The 18,997-nt window shown below is 37.6% G+C and overlaps 1 protein-coding gene across 6 annotated transcripts in view; it reads left to right on the top strand.

Annotated features, from left to right (window-relative positions):
• Ric3 (RIC3 acetylcholine receptor chaperone) overlaps positions 1-18,997 on the top strand; it is a 61,140-nt gene that overhangs the window by 12,755 nt on the left and 29,388 nt on the right. The window contains exon 2 of one of the 6 annotated variants that reach the window (XM_063256685.1): positions 13,356-13,420. The exons of 3 other annotated variants lie outside the window; for them this stretch is intronic. Coding sequence is in view for 2 of the 3 variants with exons in the window: in XM_063256682.1 (XP_063112752.1) it covers positions 6,826-10,665 (3,840 nt within the window). In the remaining variant the exon portion in view is untranslated. 2 more of the 6 variants (XM_063256682.1, XM_063256684.1) reach the window with 2 other exon arrangements.

Raw genomic sequence — 18,997 nt, 5'->3', positions numbered from 1 at the left:
CTCATGGAGTATTGTTTTCCATCCTTTGACTTTTAGTTTATGAATTCTTTTTTGAATTAAATGTGTTTCTTGTTTGAAGCATATTATTGGGTCTTGCTTGTTGATCCATTCTGCTAGTCTGTGTTTTTTGATTGGTGAGTTGAGACCATTAACATTGAAACTTATAATTGATTTTTATACACTTATACTTATCCTTGTCATGTTATTTTCCCTCTCCCTCTTTTTTTTTCTTCTCCCTCTGTTTATTTTCCTTGCCTGGTGGGTTTCTTCTTTTGGGGTTCATGGAATTGTAGTCCTCATTATCTTTCTCTGTAATGTCCTTTAAAACATTCTGGAGTACTCATTTGGTAATTATAAATTTCCTCAGATGTTCTTTGTCAGGAAAGTATCTTATTTCTCCATCAGTTTTGACAGGTAGTTTTGTGAGATACATCAGTCTGGGTTGAAGGTTTTTTTCCTTTAGAACTTGAAATACTTCACTCAGAGCTCTCCTTTACTTGAGAGTTTGTGCTGAGAAGTTAGCTGTCTCGTAGGCTTTTCTTTGTAGGTGATTTGCTTTTTTTCTGTATCAGCTCTTAAAATCCTATTCCTGGAATCTTGACTCTGATATGCCTGGCTGTAGATGATGATGATGATGGTGATGGTGGTGGTGATGATTGGTCATGGAAAATTGGAGCTCTGTAGGCCTCACTTATCTGTATGTGAAATTATTTTTCTCTTCCAGGGAAGATTTCTGCAATGACATGTGTGGACAACTTTTTAGTATCACTTGTCTTACTGCCTTTTTTGTTGGTTCCAATCAATCTTAATTTATTTTTTGTCTCATCTAGCAGCTGCTGGATTGATTTCTCATGGTCCTTTGCTATCTTTGAGAAATCTTGCTTTTCATGGTTGCTAATTACAAGCCTGTCTTGTAGTTTTGAGATCCTATCCTCACATTGGCTTAATCTGCTGCAAATACTTTCACTGGACCTTTTTTCCCCTGGATATCTGCTTGAATCTGCTTTATGGATTCCATTTCTTTCCTATGCTGAAATTACGTGTCTGTCTTTCTTTCTTTCTTTCTGTCTGCATTTGCTCTAGCATCACTAAGTATGGTCTTTATTTTGGGTACCATCTCTGTAGTTATCTGAGATATTATTTCTGATTTCATTTTTTCCAAATCCTCATTAAATTACTTTACTGTTAAAATATACAGAAAGGCCTAGTGGTAGGCTTTGGGATTATCTCACCTCGTTGTCCCCTGAATTTGCCTTTGATAAACTGGATGTTTGGGGTTGCATTTTGTTTAAATGTCTTCTCCTTTTCTTTCTTTTATTTATAATTTAATTCCTGGGGTAATGCTTGTGAATTGCCTATGATTGGTTGCTTTATTGCTAGTGTTTAAGACCCTTAGGTGATAACTACTTCCCTGAGGTGTCTTCCAGGTATAGCTAGTTTTTGGGTTTTGAGTCTGTTACCAGATCCTACCTCTTCAATTTGCTGGAGATGAGAAGTTGCTGCCTGTTTGGTCCAGACTTTGGTTCTCTGGCACTGTACCAGTATTTTCTATGATCCTTAGTCAATCTCAGTCTTGGAATACCAAGAAGAATAGCTGTTTAGAACAATTTTGTCACTTTTGGGTAAGGTGGTGCCATCATCAATAAAAGTAACATTAGTCACAGCCTAGAGTATAATGAGCTGGTTTAACCACTAGTTTTGCCACCTTTAACCGTCTGAACTAGATTTCTGGTTATATAAAACAGACCAGAAAATTATATGCAGCATATAAGTCCTTAATATATCAGTTTCACCCTCAGAAGTTAAAATTTAAAAGGGGTTAGAGAAAAATAAGTAGAAGAGGAAAAGATCAGAAGTAAGGCTGGAGGACAAAGAGCAATCATGCTAAGTTTGGGAAACTGGTGCAGAAGACTGAAGGGAAGAGAGAAAAAGAAGAACAGAACAGAATAACCACCACAAAGAAGCTAGAAACCAGGGTCATACTCATATAAAAGTAAGATCAAACAATAAGGAGAAAAGAACAAAGACAAAACCACGACCACAGCAACAAAAAACAGATGAGAGAAAGAGAAACAAAGTCCACTTGCAGGTTTGTCTCTGCTGTCCCTGTGAGACACCATGTGGAGAGAGAGTCCCGATCTGTGCGATCTATCCCAGTAAGCCAGCAGGAGCTTTTTGGTGAGAGAGTGGCTAATCTCAGAGAGTGTACACCTTCTAGCCAAGACCAGACTCGTCCAGCCTGCAGCTATCAGCGCACCTTCCTTGTGCTTCAACCCAGCTGGGAGCTGCTAGATGGAGCTGGCAGCAGCTCTGAGTACTGAGCTCAATCCGTCCATCACCAAGATGGCTACCAGCCCGTTGCTGTCTCACACCAGACTGAGCCCTCAGCACTCACTGCCAGCTGGTGCAGTCCTTCATGGTCACTGTTCCCTCCACTGGCGTGTCTCTCCACTGAGGCTTCTGGGGTTGCCGCTGCTGCCACATGTCTACAGGCATGAACTGCTCCTCTTGTGCAGTGAGTCCCATCTCAGGGAGAAAGTGTCACTGGCTACCTCCTCCTTCACTCAAGTTTCTGTCTTCACTCTCTATGTGGACTCCCTACTTTCCTCCTCTTTGTCTTCCTCACATTGTTATATTCCTTGTCTGGACAGCAACACTCAGAGAGACTCTTTCTCTCTGCTGCTTACTGCTTTGCCATCTGAGATCTAACTCTAAGGCTATTTTTTTCTATTTACTGGTTTTAGAACCTTTGTCAAAAGTTAGTTGGCTGTGTGACATTTTATATCTAGATTCTCAATTCTATTCCATTAATCTATATAGTTATTGTGTCATTTTGTTCCTATTGTAAATTCAGTTGTTAGATTTTATTTTTAAATTATTCTTTGCTAACTGACAGAAGCATTAAGTAGTAATTATATATTAATAACTATAATTGTATGTCGGTATTTTATTCTACCATCTTGCTGAACTTACTAGCTTTTTAATCATGATCCTGTTGTCAGCAAATAGAGACAGTTTTGTTTGTTTCTTTACGATCCATATGCCTTTACTTTTTCTTATTTACCTGTTATGGCTAGATCCTCCAGTGCAGTGTTGAATCAATGTGGTAAGAGAAAGTATCTTGGCTTGTGTGTGATGTTAAGAGACAAGCTTTCATTCTAGTAAGCTTAATGTTACAGGAAGTGCTAGCTGATCTTTATGTAACTGTTTTTTTGTTTTGTTTTTGTCTTTTTCCTTTTTATTGGTACCAGGGATCGAACTCACGACTGCCTGCTGCTTGCAAGGCAAGCGCTTATGCCGCTGAGCTAAACCTCCAGCCCCAGTGTAGTTGTTTTTATTAGGTGTGTTTTTAGTTTGAATGGGACACAGTATTTTGCTGAATGCTTTTTTCTTTGTGTTAAGATGATCATATGTCTTTATCTTTTGTTGATACTGCATATTACATTCTATTGATAGTGACATATGAGTTTCCAATACAATATTTTTAACCAATTTAATTGATTGGGTTATAGATGTTAAGCCAATTTAGCAATCTTTGGCTAAATCAAGGCGATAATTCTAAAGTGAGTGTGTGTGCCTGTGTGTGCTTTAACCATCTAAATGAAGAAGGAAGACCTTTCAGGTAGAGGAAACACAAGAGGAAGCAAACAAAGCAAGGCCTTGAAATAGCTATAGGATTTGAGAGCAGAGACCCGAGAAACTGACCGAGGCCAAATTGTTAAATTTTTGGATTTTATCCTAAAGGCCGAGGAGGCCACTGTATGTAAATAGGAGAGATTCAATTCAGTCTTAGAAAGGGCATCTTGGCAGTAGTGTGGTGGCTTCTTGTGTATTTCTTCAGGGAAAAGCTGATTGTAACAGTCCAGGTGTGACATCATGAGCATCTCTTTCTCGATTCTCTCGGCCTCATCAGTTTAGACTCATTCAATTCAAGAAAATTCAGTTTGAATTGTCTTAAGACAGAAATGGGTTTTCTGGTCTTGCATAAATGAAAAGATTGTGTCAAAATTGGCTTCCAGTGTGTTTTGATCCAGAGATTCACAGTCTCAGGGCTTCGGCTTCACTTTCTGTCTTTTTCACTTCTGGGTTCCTTCTCAAGTTGGCACTATTCTCTGGCTGCTTTCTCAGGGTAGCAGCAATGTTTACAACAGTTCAAAATGTTAGCTCCCCACGTTCTGTTGTTCACCCAAAGAGGATCTCTTTCATTTAAGCCCTCCTCCTTTCTCATCCCTACTCCACTCTCACCATGTCCCTTTGTTTTAATGGCTTGAATTAAGTTACTCATGGTTCTGTGGGATAGAAAAGGTGTGCCTGTAACTCACTGTGGAGTTGTGAGTCGTTCCCATGGGAGAAAATGAGTTTTGGAGCATGGAGTGTTATCAGTATTGGCTTGGAGAGAATAATTTATAACAAAAATAAAAAGTGAGGGAGGCAAAAGCATTGTGACTTATTTTCAGCCTTAGGTGCATCCATAGGTGGTGATGTCTTTTAGTAAAATAGGAAAGAAGGAAAAGTGGATTAAAGAAGAAAGACCATGAATGAGTTCAGAAATATGAAGACTAGTATTAGGTGCCTGTCTTATAAACATTTCCAGGTCCTTCATCTAGTGCTTATATACATAGTTGCAAGTATCAACTAAAGGCTAAAAAGTTGTGCTTTTATTGGAAGGGGCTTTTAGAACTGCACATAACAGCAAATATAAGACAGCAGGGGCTAGGGATACAGCTCAGCAGCAAAGCACCCAAGCACCTGCCTGGCAAGCACAAAGTTGTGAATCTGATGTCCAGTACAAAAAAATAAAAAAAAAAAAAAAAGGAAGAAAGAAAAGAAAAGAAAAAAAAAAAAGACAGCTCATGAAGTAACCATCTATTGTTCCTCCCCATGCTCCTTTTAAAAAAATCTGCATTTAATGCTTCCTAAGGAATGTTTTAGATTTTTAGTATTTTATTTGCTCATTTTACAGTAGTATATTAGAATTCTAAGTGTTGCGTTTTTAATAGAAACTGCTGTCCTGAGGCACCTCGGCCTGTGCCCAGCCGTGCCTAGCCATCGGCGTGCAGAGGAGGAGCTGGGTGGAGCCGGAGTGCCTGCAGAAGCCCCTTCCTTTGTCTGGAGGAGTGAATATTTCTGCAAGCAGGGAGGGATCCCAGGTTCCTGAGGCACCTCGGCCTGTGGTGAGTGGCCAGCACAGTCTGCCCAAATCTCAGACTGTTCCGGACCCCCCAGGCTTCTGGGTGCAGTGAAGTGGAGCAGTGGGTTAGACGCCACTACTGCCGCCTCCCCATCCCGGCTACACCTGGAGGTCTGTGGAGCTCACCGGGTGGGCGGGCCTACACTACCCCCCCCCCCCCAGCCCAGCCGCGCCTAGCCATCTGCCTGCAGAGGAGGAGCTGGGCGGATCCGGAGTGCCCGCAGAAGGCCCTTCCTTTGTCTGGAGGACTGTGGATATCTCTGCAAGCAGGGAGGGATCACAGGCTCCTGAGGCACTGCGGCCTGTGGTGAGTACCCTAACCCGGCTGCGATTCAAGAGCTGTGGATCTACCAAGGGGCAGGTGGGCGCACAGTGTCCCTGAGGCCCAGCTTGTCTGGAACCACAGAGTTCTGAACAAGCAGAGGAGGGCCATTGGTTCTGCAGGCCCAATGGCCTGGGGTAGAGTGGTGCCAGAGTCTCAGTAGCTGCAAACATAGAAGGGGATTTTCAACAGATCCTGAGGAGGCTTTCAAATAACACTTGAAACACAGAAATATAGGAAAATGACAAAACGAAAGACCAAATTACAACCTCAAACCTCCAGCCCATCTCAGGAAACCCTAGGAGGAATGTATTTAGAAGAAAATATATCCCATCCTCCTCATATATCAGACACAATAGCTACTGAAGTTGACAAGCAACTCCAGGAAGCTTTAAAGAAATTCAAACTCGAAATAATATCCCAGATAAAAGAAGAAATGATAAAAGAAATGAAAGAGATTCTAAATATATCTAAAGAAAACACAGATAAAAAATTGGAGGAACTAAACAAAAAGATAGAATCCCTAGATGAGCAATATAAGAAACAAACAGAATACATAATGCAGATGCACAGAGATATACAGGAAATAAAAAACTCCACTGAAAGTTGTAAAAACCACCTTAATGAAAGTGAAGATAGAATTTCAGACCTTGAAGACAGGATTGCAGCTAGTGAACAGGAAAGGAAAGATCTTTTAAAAATAACAAGGAATCAGGAAACAACAATTCAACAACTGCAAGATGATGCAAAGAAGACTAACATAAGAATGATAGGGATTAATGAAAAAGAAGGAGACAACATAAAGGATATCAAGAGGATATTTAGAGAAGCAATAGCTGAAAACTTCCCAAGCATGAGATCAGAAACTGACATCAGGATCAGTGAAGCATATAGAACTCCAAATAGTCATAACCAAAATAAAACTACACCCAGACATATAATAATCACCATCCCAGAAATCCAACACAAGAATAGATTATTAAAAGCTGTCAGAGAGAAAAGACAGATCACTTATAAAGGAAAACCTATCAGAATCACAGCAGACTTCTCATCACAAACAATAAAGTCAAGAAGAGCATGGAGTGAAGTATTCCAGATCCTAAAGCAAAATGATTTCCAACCTAGACTGATATATCCTGCAAAACTATCATTTAAAATAGATGGTGAAATACGATACTTCCATGACAAAGAACAGCTGAAGAACTTCATGAACACCAAACCAACCCTGCAAAAAATATTGAAAGACAGTTTAGATACACAAAGAAAAAACCACTAAGCAAAGCAAATAATTAAACAGAACAGAAAGATAAAGATGCAACAGCAGAGAGATAAGATTCCTACAATTAACCAACATTTAACAGTAATAACCATTAATGTAAATGGTCTCAATGCACCAACCAAAAGAAACAGACTAGCAGAATGGATCAAGAAACAAAATCCAACCATATGCTGTTTACAGGAAACCCATCTAACCCAGAAGGATACTCACAGACTGAAAGTCAAAGGATGGAAAACAATTCTTCATGCAGCAGGAATCCAAAAAAAGGCAGGAGTAGCCATTCTGTTTGCAGACAACGTGAACTTTAAACCAACAATGACCATAAAGGATAAAGAAGGTCACTACATATTCGTAAGGGGAAAACTCCAAGAGGAAGAGATAACTATCTTAAATATATACACACCAAACTCCAGAGCGCCCAGTTATATAAAACAATTATTAACAGAAATGAAAACTCAAATTATCAGTAACACAATTGTAACAGGAGACCTTAATACACCATTGACACCAAGGGACAGATCGACCAAACAGAAAATGAGTAAAGAAATAACAGAACTGAATCATACTTGTGAACAAATGGGTTTGATAGACATATACAGAATGTTCCACCCAACAACATCAGAATACACATTCTTCTCAGCAGTACATGGATCATTTTCTAAAATAGACCATATATTAGCTCACAGAACATATTTAAACAAGTGCAAAAGAGCTGAAATCATCCCTTGCATGTTATCGGATCACAGCGCTCTGAAATTAGAAATTAACAATAAAAGATACTGCAAAAATCCCACAAACACATGGAAACTGAATAACACACTCTTGAGTAATCAGTGGGTCACAGAAGAAATTAAAGAAGAAATCAAACAATACCTAAAAGAAAATGAAAATGCAGATACAACTTACCGGAATCTGTGGGATGCAATGAAAGCCGTCCTGAGAGGAAAATTTATTGCACTGAGTTCCCACATCAGGAAAACAGAACGAATACAAATAAATAACTTGATGCTACACCTCAAACAGCTAGAAAAAGAAGAGCAAGTCAAGCCCAAAGCCAAAAGAAGAGTAGAAATTATAAAAATCAGAGCAGAAATCAATGCAATAGAGACTAAGAAAACAATCCAAAGGATCAACAAATCAAAGAGTTCGTTCTTTGAAAGAATAAATAAAATCGATAAGCCCCTAGCCAACCTTATTAAAAAAAGGGAAGAAAAAGCTCAAATTCATGCAATAAGAAATGAAAAAGGAGAAGTCACTACAGACCCAATAGAAATACAGAAGATCATCAACACCTATTTCGAAAACCTCTACTCTCAAAAGTTTGATAACACAGAAGAAATAGACAGATTCTTAGAAGCATATGAAGTGCCAAAGCTAGATCAAGAGGATGTAAAATTGTTGAATAACCCAATCTCGGTTACTGAAATTGAAAATGTAATTAAGTCCTTACCCACCAAGAAGAGCCCAGGCCCTGATGGATTCACTGCAGAATTCTACAAGAAATGCAAAGAAGACCTAATGCCGACACTCCTCAAACTATTCAATGAAATTGAAAGGGAAGCAATCCTTCCTAAGTCATTCTTGGAAGCAAATATCACTCTAGTACCAAAACCTGAGAAAGACCCAACTAAAAAAGAGAACTATAGACCAATCTCCCTAATGAACACAGATGCAAAAATCCTCAATAAAATATTGGCAAATAGGATCCAGCAAATCATCAAGAAGATTATGCACCATGACCAAGTGGGATTCATCCCAGGAATGCAAGGATGGTTCAACATACGCAAATCAATAAATGTAATCCACCATATCAATAAAGCCAAAAATAAGAATCACATGATCATTTCTATTGATGCAGAAAAAGCCTTCGATATGGTCCAACATTTATTCATGATAAAAACTCTACAGAAAATTGGAATAGATGGTCTTTACCTCAATATAATAAAGGCCATTTATGACAAACCAACAGCCAGCATCATACTAAATGGCCAAAAATTGAAAGCCTTTACTTTAAAATCAGGCACAAGACAAGGATGTCCTTTATCACCACTCCTATTTAATATAGTACTGGAAGTACTAGCCAGAGCAATTAGGCAAGAGAGAGAAATAAAAGGGGTAAAGATAGGAAAAGAAGAAGTTAAGTTGTCATTATTTGCAGATGACATGATACTCTACATAGAAGACCCCCTAAGCTCCATTGAAAGACTCTTAGATACAATAAATAAATTCAGTAATGTGGCTGGATACAAAATCAATACTCAGAAATCAATAGCATTCCTATACACAAACAACAAAATCACAGAGAGGGAAATAAGGGAAACTGGACTATTCACATTAGCAAGCAAAAAAATGAAATATTTAGGAATTACTCTTACGAAAGAAGTGAAAGACTTATACAGTGAAAACTATAATACACTGAAAAAGGAAATTGAAGATGATCTCAGAAAATGGAAAGACATCCCTTGCTCATGGATAGGAAGAACAAACATTGTGAAGATGGCCATTCTCCCAAAACTCTTATACAGATTCAATGCAATCCCAATAGAAATACCATCAACATACCTTATAGATCTAGAGAAATCACTCCTAAATTTCATCTGGAACCAGAAGAGACCTAGAATCGCAAAAGCAATTCTAAGCAGCAAAGACAAAGCAGGAGGCATCACAATCCCTGACTTGAAATTATACTACAAAGCAACAGTAGTAAAATCAACATGGTATTGGAATCAAAACAGAGCTGAAGATCAATGGAACAGATTAGAAGATACAACCACAACTGCAAACACACTCAACCACCTTATCTTTGATAAAGGAGCCAAGCAGGTTCACTGGAAGAACGACAGTCTCTTTAATAAATGGTGCTGGAAAAACTGGCTCTCCATTTGCCGAAAACTAAAGCTAGACCCATGTCTATCACCATGTACTAAATTAAAATCTAAATGGGTCAAAGATCTGAATATTAAAACAGAAACGCTAAATCTATTGGAAGACAAATTGGGTAGAAACCTTGGAGACATAGGAGTAGGTAGAGAATTCATGAACAGGATTCAAACCGCACGGGAAATACTTCCCAGAATCAATAACTGGGACCACTTCTTATTAAAAAGTTTCTGCATGTCAAAAGAAATCTCCAGCATAGTGAAAAGAAAACCCACAAACTGGGAAAAGATTTTAGTGAACTCTCTCTCAGACAAGGGACTCTTGTCTGAAACATATAAAGAATTAAAAAAACTCAGACCTCCAAAATTCAAAGATCCAATCCAAAAATGGGCATCTGAGATGAATACGCAATTCTCAGATGAAGAAATGCAAGTGGCAAATAAATACATGAAAAAATGCTCATCATCATTGGTCATTAGAGAAATGCAAATTAAAACCACACTGAGATACCATCTCACTCCTGAAAGAATGGCCAGGATCAAGAAAACCAACAACAACAAATGCTGGAGAGGCTGTGGGGAAAAAGGAACTCTCCTGCACTGTTGGTGGGAGTGTAGACTGGTACAGCCTTTGTGGAGGTCTGTCTGGAGGTTTCTCAAAAAGTTGGGACTGGAAATCCCATTTATTCCAGCTATTCCACTTCTAGGCATATTCCCAGAAGAACTGAAAGCATCATACCACAGGGATATATGTGCACCTATGTTTATAGCAGCACAATTTGTAATCGCCAGATCTTGGAAACAACCCAAGTGTCCATCAACTGAGGAATGGATACAAAAGTTGTGGTATTTCTATACAATGGAGTATTATTCAGCTATAAAGAAGGATCGCATTGAGATATTTATCAATAAATGGGCGCAGCTTGAGACCATACTCATAAGTGAAATAAATCAATCTCGCATGTATGAATACCGAATAGTTTCCCTAATGTAAGTAATGATTCAAATTTATAAAAATATGTGACAATCATGATTCCCCATTATGTGGCCTTCAAGCCTTATAAAATTTTCACTTATTAATTAGAAAGGCTTTATTCTGGGCTTCTCGATATGGAAATATTTGAAGCTATAGTATATGAAGTTTTATCCAAATATTTTAAGGAAAAAGACAGACACTATGGTAACTACTATTCTTTAAAAAAATTATTTAGCTATTTCTTATGTTTATTTTAATTAAGGGAAAAATTTAAAAAATTAGGATATATAATAGTAACTCTTTTCGATCTCCTATTAAATTGTTTTGAAGTCCTGTAATACTCCCAAGATCTTGTTTTGACTGATTAGACTCTGTTCCATTCTGTGCGATAGTAGCAAGTCGGAGGGTATAGGCAACTAATTTGAAGGCAATAAGATTCACAAAGATGCCCATTATGGTTTGACTATTGTCTCCTTTGGAAGTCCTGTAATGTTCACAATGCCTAAGTTTTATTGGTCTTGTTCTCCACTGTTTTGTCCAACTTTATAATATCTAATGAGATAGACAATTCCTTTTAAGGAAACAAGAGACAACGTTGATAACCATTGTTAATAACCTTGTACTCTGTTCTACACCATGTGCTATGTGTATGCTTGGTTTTGACTTACAGCTTTGTTTTGCCATATTTGACTTTATTCTCTCCCCCCCCCAAAAAAAAGTAATAAGAACTAAGGAGTAATAAAATCCAAAATGTGTAAATTTTGTTGTAAAAAAGAGAGGGAGGAAAAAAAAAGAGCTCTAACGGATATAACAGCAAGTGTGTTTAGGGGTGTTAAATAGCTGACTATATTAATGTTTTTGGATCATTGAACACAGCTGTTTGAAGTCTCTCTGTTTGAATGTCTACTTTGTATTCTTTGATACTGTGATTTGAGCAACTATTTCCAAGATGATAATATGTAATCTATTAACAGGTGATTTCTTACTGTTATGTTTTTTTTTTTGTAGTTCTGTATTATGTGTAACCTTACACTGCTTTGTTTTGTTTTGTGTTTTTCTCTTTTTCCTCTTAAATAAAAAAAAAAAAAAGAAACTGCTTATCTATGTTTTGTCCATTTTGTGCTGTCCAGCTGATATTTTTTGAAGCAAATATAGGGCTTCATAGGTTTCTGTTGTATATCTGTTTAAATTTGGCCCAGAATTCTAGTTTGTTAGAATTGTTTTATAGCATTTGTTGTTCTGTTCAGTGTCTTTGTTTACTATTACTCTCACCTCTTATGTCATTCTTTATTTGAAACAAAAACTTCATATTAAATGGCATTTTCAAACATAAAAGCAGAAAAACAGTAAAATGAATTCATATCACCTTGTTTTACTCTTATGATCAATGTGTCTTTCTAATAGATCATTCAGATTTTTGAAAATGTTTCAGTTACTTGAAATTGCTTTTTGAATCACATTAATCTGTTCCTTTTACAAGTGAAAGGTAAAGACATATTCACTAGAAAGGTCAACTTAACTGGTTATTTCTGGATCATGAAATTATGAGTCGTTACTATTTTTTACATGTTTCTATACTTCAATTTTTCATAGGTATAGATTTCTTTTATAATAAAAAATACATACTATCTCTTCCTTCCCACATCTATGGCATTCCTAATATGGAGGATCTTTTTTAGAATCTATTGAAGAGCTACAACTACTCAGTTCTGTATAGTTTGGAGATGCCCCCACCTCTGTTTCTACTGAATTTATCACTCCTTGGAACTTACTCTGTTCCTGTAGGATTGTTGGTTGTTTTCTATTTATTCCAGAATTCGTCCCTATTGATATAAAATATGAAAGCAAAACAAAAATGAAGAAGTTTTGCTCTCTCAGGATTACATTTTATTGAGATAGGTTGGCTTTTTGCTTACTACAAATTCCCCTTTTGCTGTTACTGGCATTTTTGTAAATCCTTATTTTGAACTTTGGTGTCTTGGTGTAACTTTTCCCAGTGTTGCCACTCCTTTTTGTTAATTGCTTCAGGGTGTGTGTGTGTGTGTGTGTGTGTGTCTGTGTACATGTTCATCTTTTCCTGTCTTTTTTTAACTGAGAGCCTTGTGCATGCTAGAAAAGCACTCTACCACTGAGCTACAGCTACCATTCTCTTTATTTTTATTTTGAAACACGGTCTCGTTAAGTTACTGAGGCTACCCTGGAACTTGTATCCTCCAGCTTCAGTCTCTGGAGGAGCTGAGATTGCAGGCACCACACCTGGCCTTTTCTGTCCTCTTATAAGGATATCTGTACATCTTTTTTTCTCCTGTCTTTTATGTGCACTTGAGAATTTTTGAAATGACTAATCAAAAATGGGTTATAAGAGCTTTCTCCTTAGAGTTATATACCATGGAGTGGGTATGTCTGTCTTCAAATTCCTCAACTCTGTTTCCCTAAACCTGTACCATACAGCTCCTACTTCGTTGCTACAAACTAAGATGGCATGGTGTGATTTTCCTGAAGTCCTTTTATTTCACCAACTAACCCCTTCTTCGGTCATATTAGAAGTTCCTTGGCTCACCTTCTATACCTGTCATCACAGGCGTAAAAATATGAACACACTAGGTTAATAACTTGTCACTTCTCCACTTTTAGCTGAATAAGACTTCAAATAGGTGCCAGAGTAATTGAGTCTTATAAGATGACAGTATGCTGCTTTTACTTTATAGTTGGTTTCATGAGATGCTGTCCACCACCTGCACTGGACTGGGAGCCTTTGCCCATTGTCACATGTGTAAGTAAATGTCCTGCTGACACTGTTTGTCTGTGTTTTCCACTGAGTACTTCACATTGAATTCTTACAGAGTTCCTTACCTGCCCCGTCCCATTGGCCTTTTTCTCCTGAATTAGCTGAGATGTTTTAACCATTTTTTCCTCAAGTGAGTCCTTCTTCACTGAGTCTTAATATCTCAGAGCTATGAAGATACATACACATTTGCATATATGTATGCATGTATGACATATGCATAAATAATTCTCTGTTATTTGACATTAGCTCCTTTTATGTGTTGATATATATTTACCTGAGAACAAATATTTTATTTTGGTTCCTTGATCTTTCTTTCTTCAGAAACATCAGATGCATATTCTGAAGGCATGTCCAAAAGAGAGAGATTAGGAAATTATTTTAGTTTTAGAGGGTCACTTTCCTGTTTATATTTATGAAAATGAACAGAAAATAATGCAGTCAATTTGAGAACAGAGACTTTGTGTAAATTAGGTATTTTGTTAGGTTAAGAAACATGGGTTGGTGCACACCTGTAGTCTTAGCAGTTGGGAAGCCGAAGCAGGAGGATCGTTGCAAGTTCAAAACCAGCCTGGGCTACAAAGTGAGCTCAAGGCCAGTCTAAACTGCACAATGAAACCCTGACTGAAAGAGAAAGAAAAAAGAAAAAATGTATGGGTAAATGACTGTGGAGCACTTTGATCAGTTATCCTTATTGGCAATTTCACAACTAGAAATTGCAAAATGGAAAACCGGCAGGATAATGAAGTTTTTTAAAAAACTATTTTTAGCACTACACGTGACTGGGCTAGCTCTTGAGGTCAGCAGACAATACAATTCTTCCAGACCAGTTCAAAGAGTGAAGCATGCAAGACCCAGAGCATACCCCATGGCGAAACCAAACATAATTAAAACACTGGACCTTTATTGAAGAACTTTGTAGTTTGTTTTGTCCTCCAGCTAGAGACCACCAGGAGCACACTGGTAGTTGAACAAATTTGGTTTATTGCTTGTTATAGCAAGAAAGCATGCACACCATTGGGAATCATAAGGAATCTCAGTAAAGCAGTTTGGGAAAATGCATAGAATTTGGTCTCGTTCGGTGATTTTGAAAGTTTGAAGCATTCTTACAGATTGGATATCAGGAAATGGGCTAAATTCTATGATTGGGTATCTTAAGAGAGTTTGTCATAAGTGAGGGCAGAATAAAGAAAGGATAGTGCTAGAGCTGTATTTGACAGAGAAGCAGCATCACTCACACTATCCAGCACTGGATTTTGTCTTTTGTTTTGTTATATGCTATTTTGCGGCTTGGATAATTTTCATATTTCATCTGTATTCAGTCCAGTTATAAGGTGATCTTATTTTGTCATGATCCATCATGGACACAAGAATGGCCTTCTCTGCTGTTGTTCTGAAATTGCTAGAGAGCACCAAGACCTAGAAGTGCATGCCAAGCTACCTCGTGACAAGTACCAGCAGTTAGTTTTAGTGCCAGGACAGCCCTTGGATCTCAGAGGCTCCTTTTCTTGATTTCAGATATGGTTTATAGGTTTCAGTCAGCACCAAATAGAAAGGGTACTTAGTAGATGTTACCTGTTTCTGTTTCCTAGTCCATTCAAGTAAAGGCTATAAAACATGCAAATAGAACTTTGGACTAAGGTCAAATGGAGTAAGTGCAATTAGAGAGGTTCAAGAAGTATGTCTTAAGGGCACGAAGTGTCATGAGGATATGCTTCTAATGGTGGGGGCAATATTTGCCCTTGAAGGACAGGTTGGATTTAGATATGTGGAGTTGGAGAGAAAAGCAAGCCTGCTGAATATGAGTACATGCTTAGGTTTAGGATTGAGACAGCACAAGCAAGCTTAGAGCACAGTGAAGAGTTTAGTTCGAGTTAGTGGTATGAGATGAGAAAGCAGTGTAAAAAGTTACTTTGGAGTTAGATTATGGGGTCCATTTATTAGGAATAGAGCCTGGAGGGGAAGCCATAATTTATGAAATATCTACAGTGTGTTCTAGGTGCCTTGTATATATGAACTGATTTAATTTATAGTTTTTGTAACAACTCTGAAAAATAATCTACCCTGTCTTAGTTATTTTTTGTTGGTCACTGAAAAAAAAATACCTGATGCCCAAAGTTGGGAATGAAAGATGTATTTTTTTACAGTTTTTGGAGGTTTTAGTCTATACTTAGTTGGCTCCAAGGCAGGGTGGCATGGTGGGACCGCAATTTATGGTGGCTGCAAACAGCAAGCAGAAACCCACAAGAGAAAGAAACTCACCTTTTTCCTGCCATTACATTGTATGTTGGCTCCACCCCTAGGTGTGTGTAGCACTGACATCAATCTAAGAGCTAGACAATGAACCAGTCACAAATACACAGTGCAAACACATGAGGCCTGGGAGCCACCGACATAAACCATGACATACCCATTTTACTGATGTTGAAAGCACAACCAGGACTATAACGAATAGCTAACTAAAAAGATGGCATTCATTCTACTTTCCTCTGCTGCCCCCATCCTTCTGTATCACAAGATGAATGACTGGTGAAAACCATGAAAAATCTTTGATCAAAGAAGTGACAAGGTCAGTTAGAATTGTGCTTTGGAAAGATTACTCTGGTAATAAAACAGTGCTAGATGTGCACAGAGTGTATGAACCAGGCCCTATGTAAGCAACTTAAGATACATTATCTCCTTTAGTAATACAGTGCATTGGCCAAGTTGTTTGGGAGGAGGCTGATAGAAAATGAAAAAAAGATGTGGTTAAGTTAGCAGAAAACATCAAACCAGTAGACAGCAAATTAAGTTACTTAGAAGGTGAGTGTGAGGAGATAGGACCCTTGGAGGAGAGTGGTGAGGAGGCAGCAGGCAGAGCTGTTGTCGTGGCCTCCACTGTAAGTAATGCTGGGTTAAGTATGCCCCGTACGGCTTCTCAGTGTTTAGGGAGAAGCTTCTATATATTAAGAAACTGGCCCATTAAGACCTTTTCTGAACTGTGGTAATCAGAAATATAAACATCTCCAGTTCTTTATTGATTTATTTGCTCCATTAAGACATTTCTTGAACTGCAGTAATCAGAAATATAAACACATCCAGTTCTTTATTGATTTATTTGGTCTAGGAATGAAATGCTACAGATGGCTTAATGTTGCTTTCAGAAAGCTCTTTTGTTAATTGTGCCAGAGTGCTTTTGTTTTTAGCAAGGGGTGGTTATTAACAAAGGAAAGTAGAGCATTACTTTGTAAAGTTCAGTCAGTTTTTGGTCAAGCTTAAATGGTGTGCTAAATAAAATATTAATAAGAAAACCTCAGTATTGGTATAGCTGTCAATAAACAGGATTTAGTCAAGTTCCATTTTATATACTATTTAAATACATATAGAGGTAGTCACATAGATACTTCTACATTGGAAATTGTGCAGATTTTAATGTTCTTGTGTCTTTACTTTTTATCCCTTTTTAAAAAAGCCAATCTTAGAAAAACTAGCAAATCCTGTCCATAATATAGATGTAAGTAAACTATTATAAGGAGTAATTGAAGATAATTTAAATGTACATCAACTAGATGACGAGTAAATAAATTGTGAGATGATCATATAATGAGATATACTATGTAACACTTTAAATGAATGAATAAACTGCGTTATCAGCAGGGATAGATACATTTCTGGGCCAAAGTATTGATCCTCAGGGAAACAAAAAGGTAAGAAACAGAAGTTACAGAAGCATGAGTACAGCATGATACCATGATATGAAGTTTTTAAAATACTGTGGTAGACCATACATAACAAAATTTACTATTTAAGTATTTTTAGGTATACAGGTCAGTGAGTCTGTTCTTATTATTGTAAACCATCACACTCTTTATTCATAATCAAAAGTTTCAAAATGGCAAAGACAATGTTGTATATTGTTCATGTTAAAGTCCACAAGCACGTACTCTAATGTAGTCATGTGCTGTATGAGGACATTTCAGTCACTGACCATATATGTACAGTGGTTGCCTCATAAGATTATATCGCATAGTGATACTACAGCTATTTTACTTTGGGAAGGTGCACTGTATGATATTCACATGATAGCAAAATTGTCTACCAGTACATTTTCTCACAATGTATTCTCATCCTAAATGACACAGAACTGTAATGAGTGCCAGAGTCAGAGTTACGTCTATCTGTGAGTGTAGGTAGTAATATATAAGACTTCAGTGAAATCTGGGTGGTAAGCAATGCAGGTGCTGATATATTATCTTGTATATGCTTGTATAACTGACATATTTTATAGTTTATAATTTTGCTTTAAAATAATTTTAAGGAGACAGTTCCAAATGTTGTATTATTGATTTTTTTTTCTTTTTTTGGTCTTTTTCCTTTTTATCGGTACCGGGGATTGAACTCACGACTGCCTGCTTGCAAGGCAGGTGCTCATGCCGCTGAGCTAAATTCCCAGCCCCTTATTATTGATTTTTAAAATATTCCAGGCTGTTTAGTTCTAAGAAAAATGATAGTACCAAGATCTAATAGGTGAGTTTACTCCCTGTTGATGCTAGTTAATTTTATGGAGAAATCTGTTCCATTTTCTGACCCCAGCCTACAGTTTTAAATATACTTTTGGTTATAGATTGTAGAGGGTGTAGTTCTCAAGCTTGAAGGTCTAACAGAATGAATCTACAAAGAAACAAAACACAAGACAAAAACAGGTTTTTGGAAGCGGAGAATTTTTCATTTTTATGTTAAAGAGACTAGACATAAAAAGACAGTTACACTAATTGAAGTGAGAGATAAAAGAGTGTGGGGGAAAACTCAGAACTGAAACTATGCATTTTGAAAATTATAATGGCATCTTAGTTACTTCTTGTTGCTGAGATAAAATACCCAACATCTGAAGTTAAAGGAGTAAAGGTTTATTTGGATTCACAATTTGTAGAAGTTTCAGTCCATATAGCTGGCTGTGAGACAGGGTGGTGTTCAGAAGGGCATCATAGAATAAAAGCAGTCCATGAGGTGCCAAGCAGAAGGCAGTGGACAGGAAGTAGCAAGCAAGGTTCCTTTTCCCTTTCGTCCCATCCAGGCAATCAGCCTTTTAGATGGTACCACCCACACTTAGCGTGGGCTTTCCCATCATCTACACTCAGAACTACGCTAAACCAATCAGATAATTTAGTATCATGCACCCTTAATCCCAGTATTGCACACCTTGGATCCAGCTAGCTTCACAAAGCTCCACATGAGGTTTTTGGAGTGGGAAGCATCTAGAAACAAACCATAAAAAAATGGATACTTGCAGAATAAATGAGTTTGTGAAAGGAAAAGAATAAAAAGAGGTTGAGATGAAATCTTGGAGGGGGTGGAAGTTAAAGAAGAGCCAAGTTTAATGACTAGTCACTGGGAAAAGAGCTCAGAAGAATGATGTGTTGTAGAGATTAAGGCAGGAAAACTTGACAAAGATTTATTCAGATTAACTCAGTATTTATTGAATGACCATTATGTGACTGTTGAGAGTCGCTTTGTTGTGTTGCAGAGCAGTCCTGAAGTTCTGACTTGATGGTTAAGACAGTTACCATGTTTCTGTGACCATACTCT

The sequence above is a fragment of the Cavia porcellus genome, unplaced genomic scaffold, assembly GCF_034190915.1.
Source record: "Cavia porcellus strain 051 isolate PalLab524CR breed Dunkin Hartley unplaced genomic scaffold, mCavPor4.1 scaffold_9, whole genome shotgun sequence".
Lineage (NCBI taxonomy): Eukaryota > Metazoa > Chordata > Mammalia > Rodentia > Caviidae > Cavia > Cavia porcellus.
Note: the sequence above shows the minus strand (reverse complement) of the source record. Positions and strands in the feature narration are given on the sequence as shown.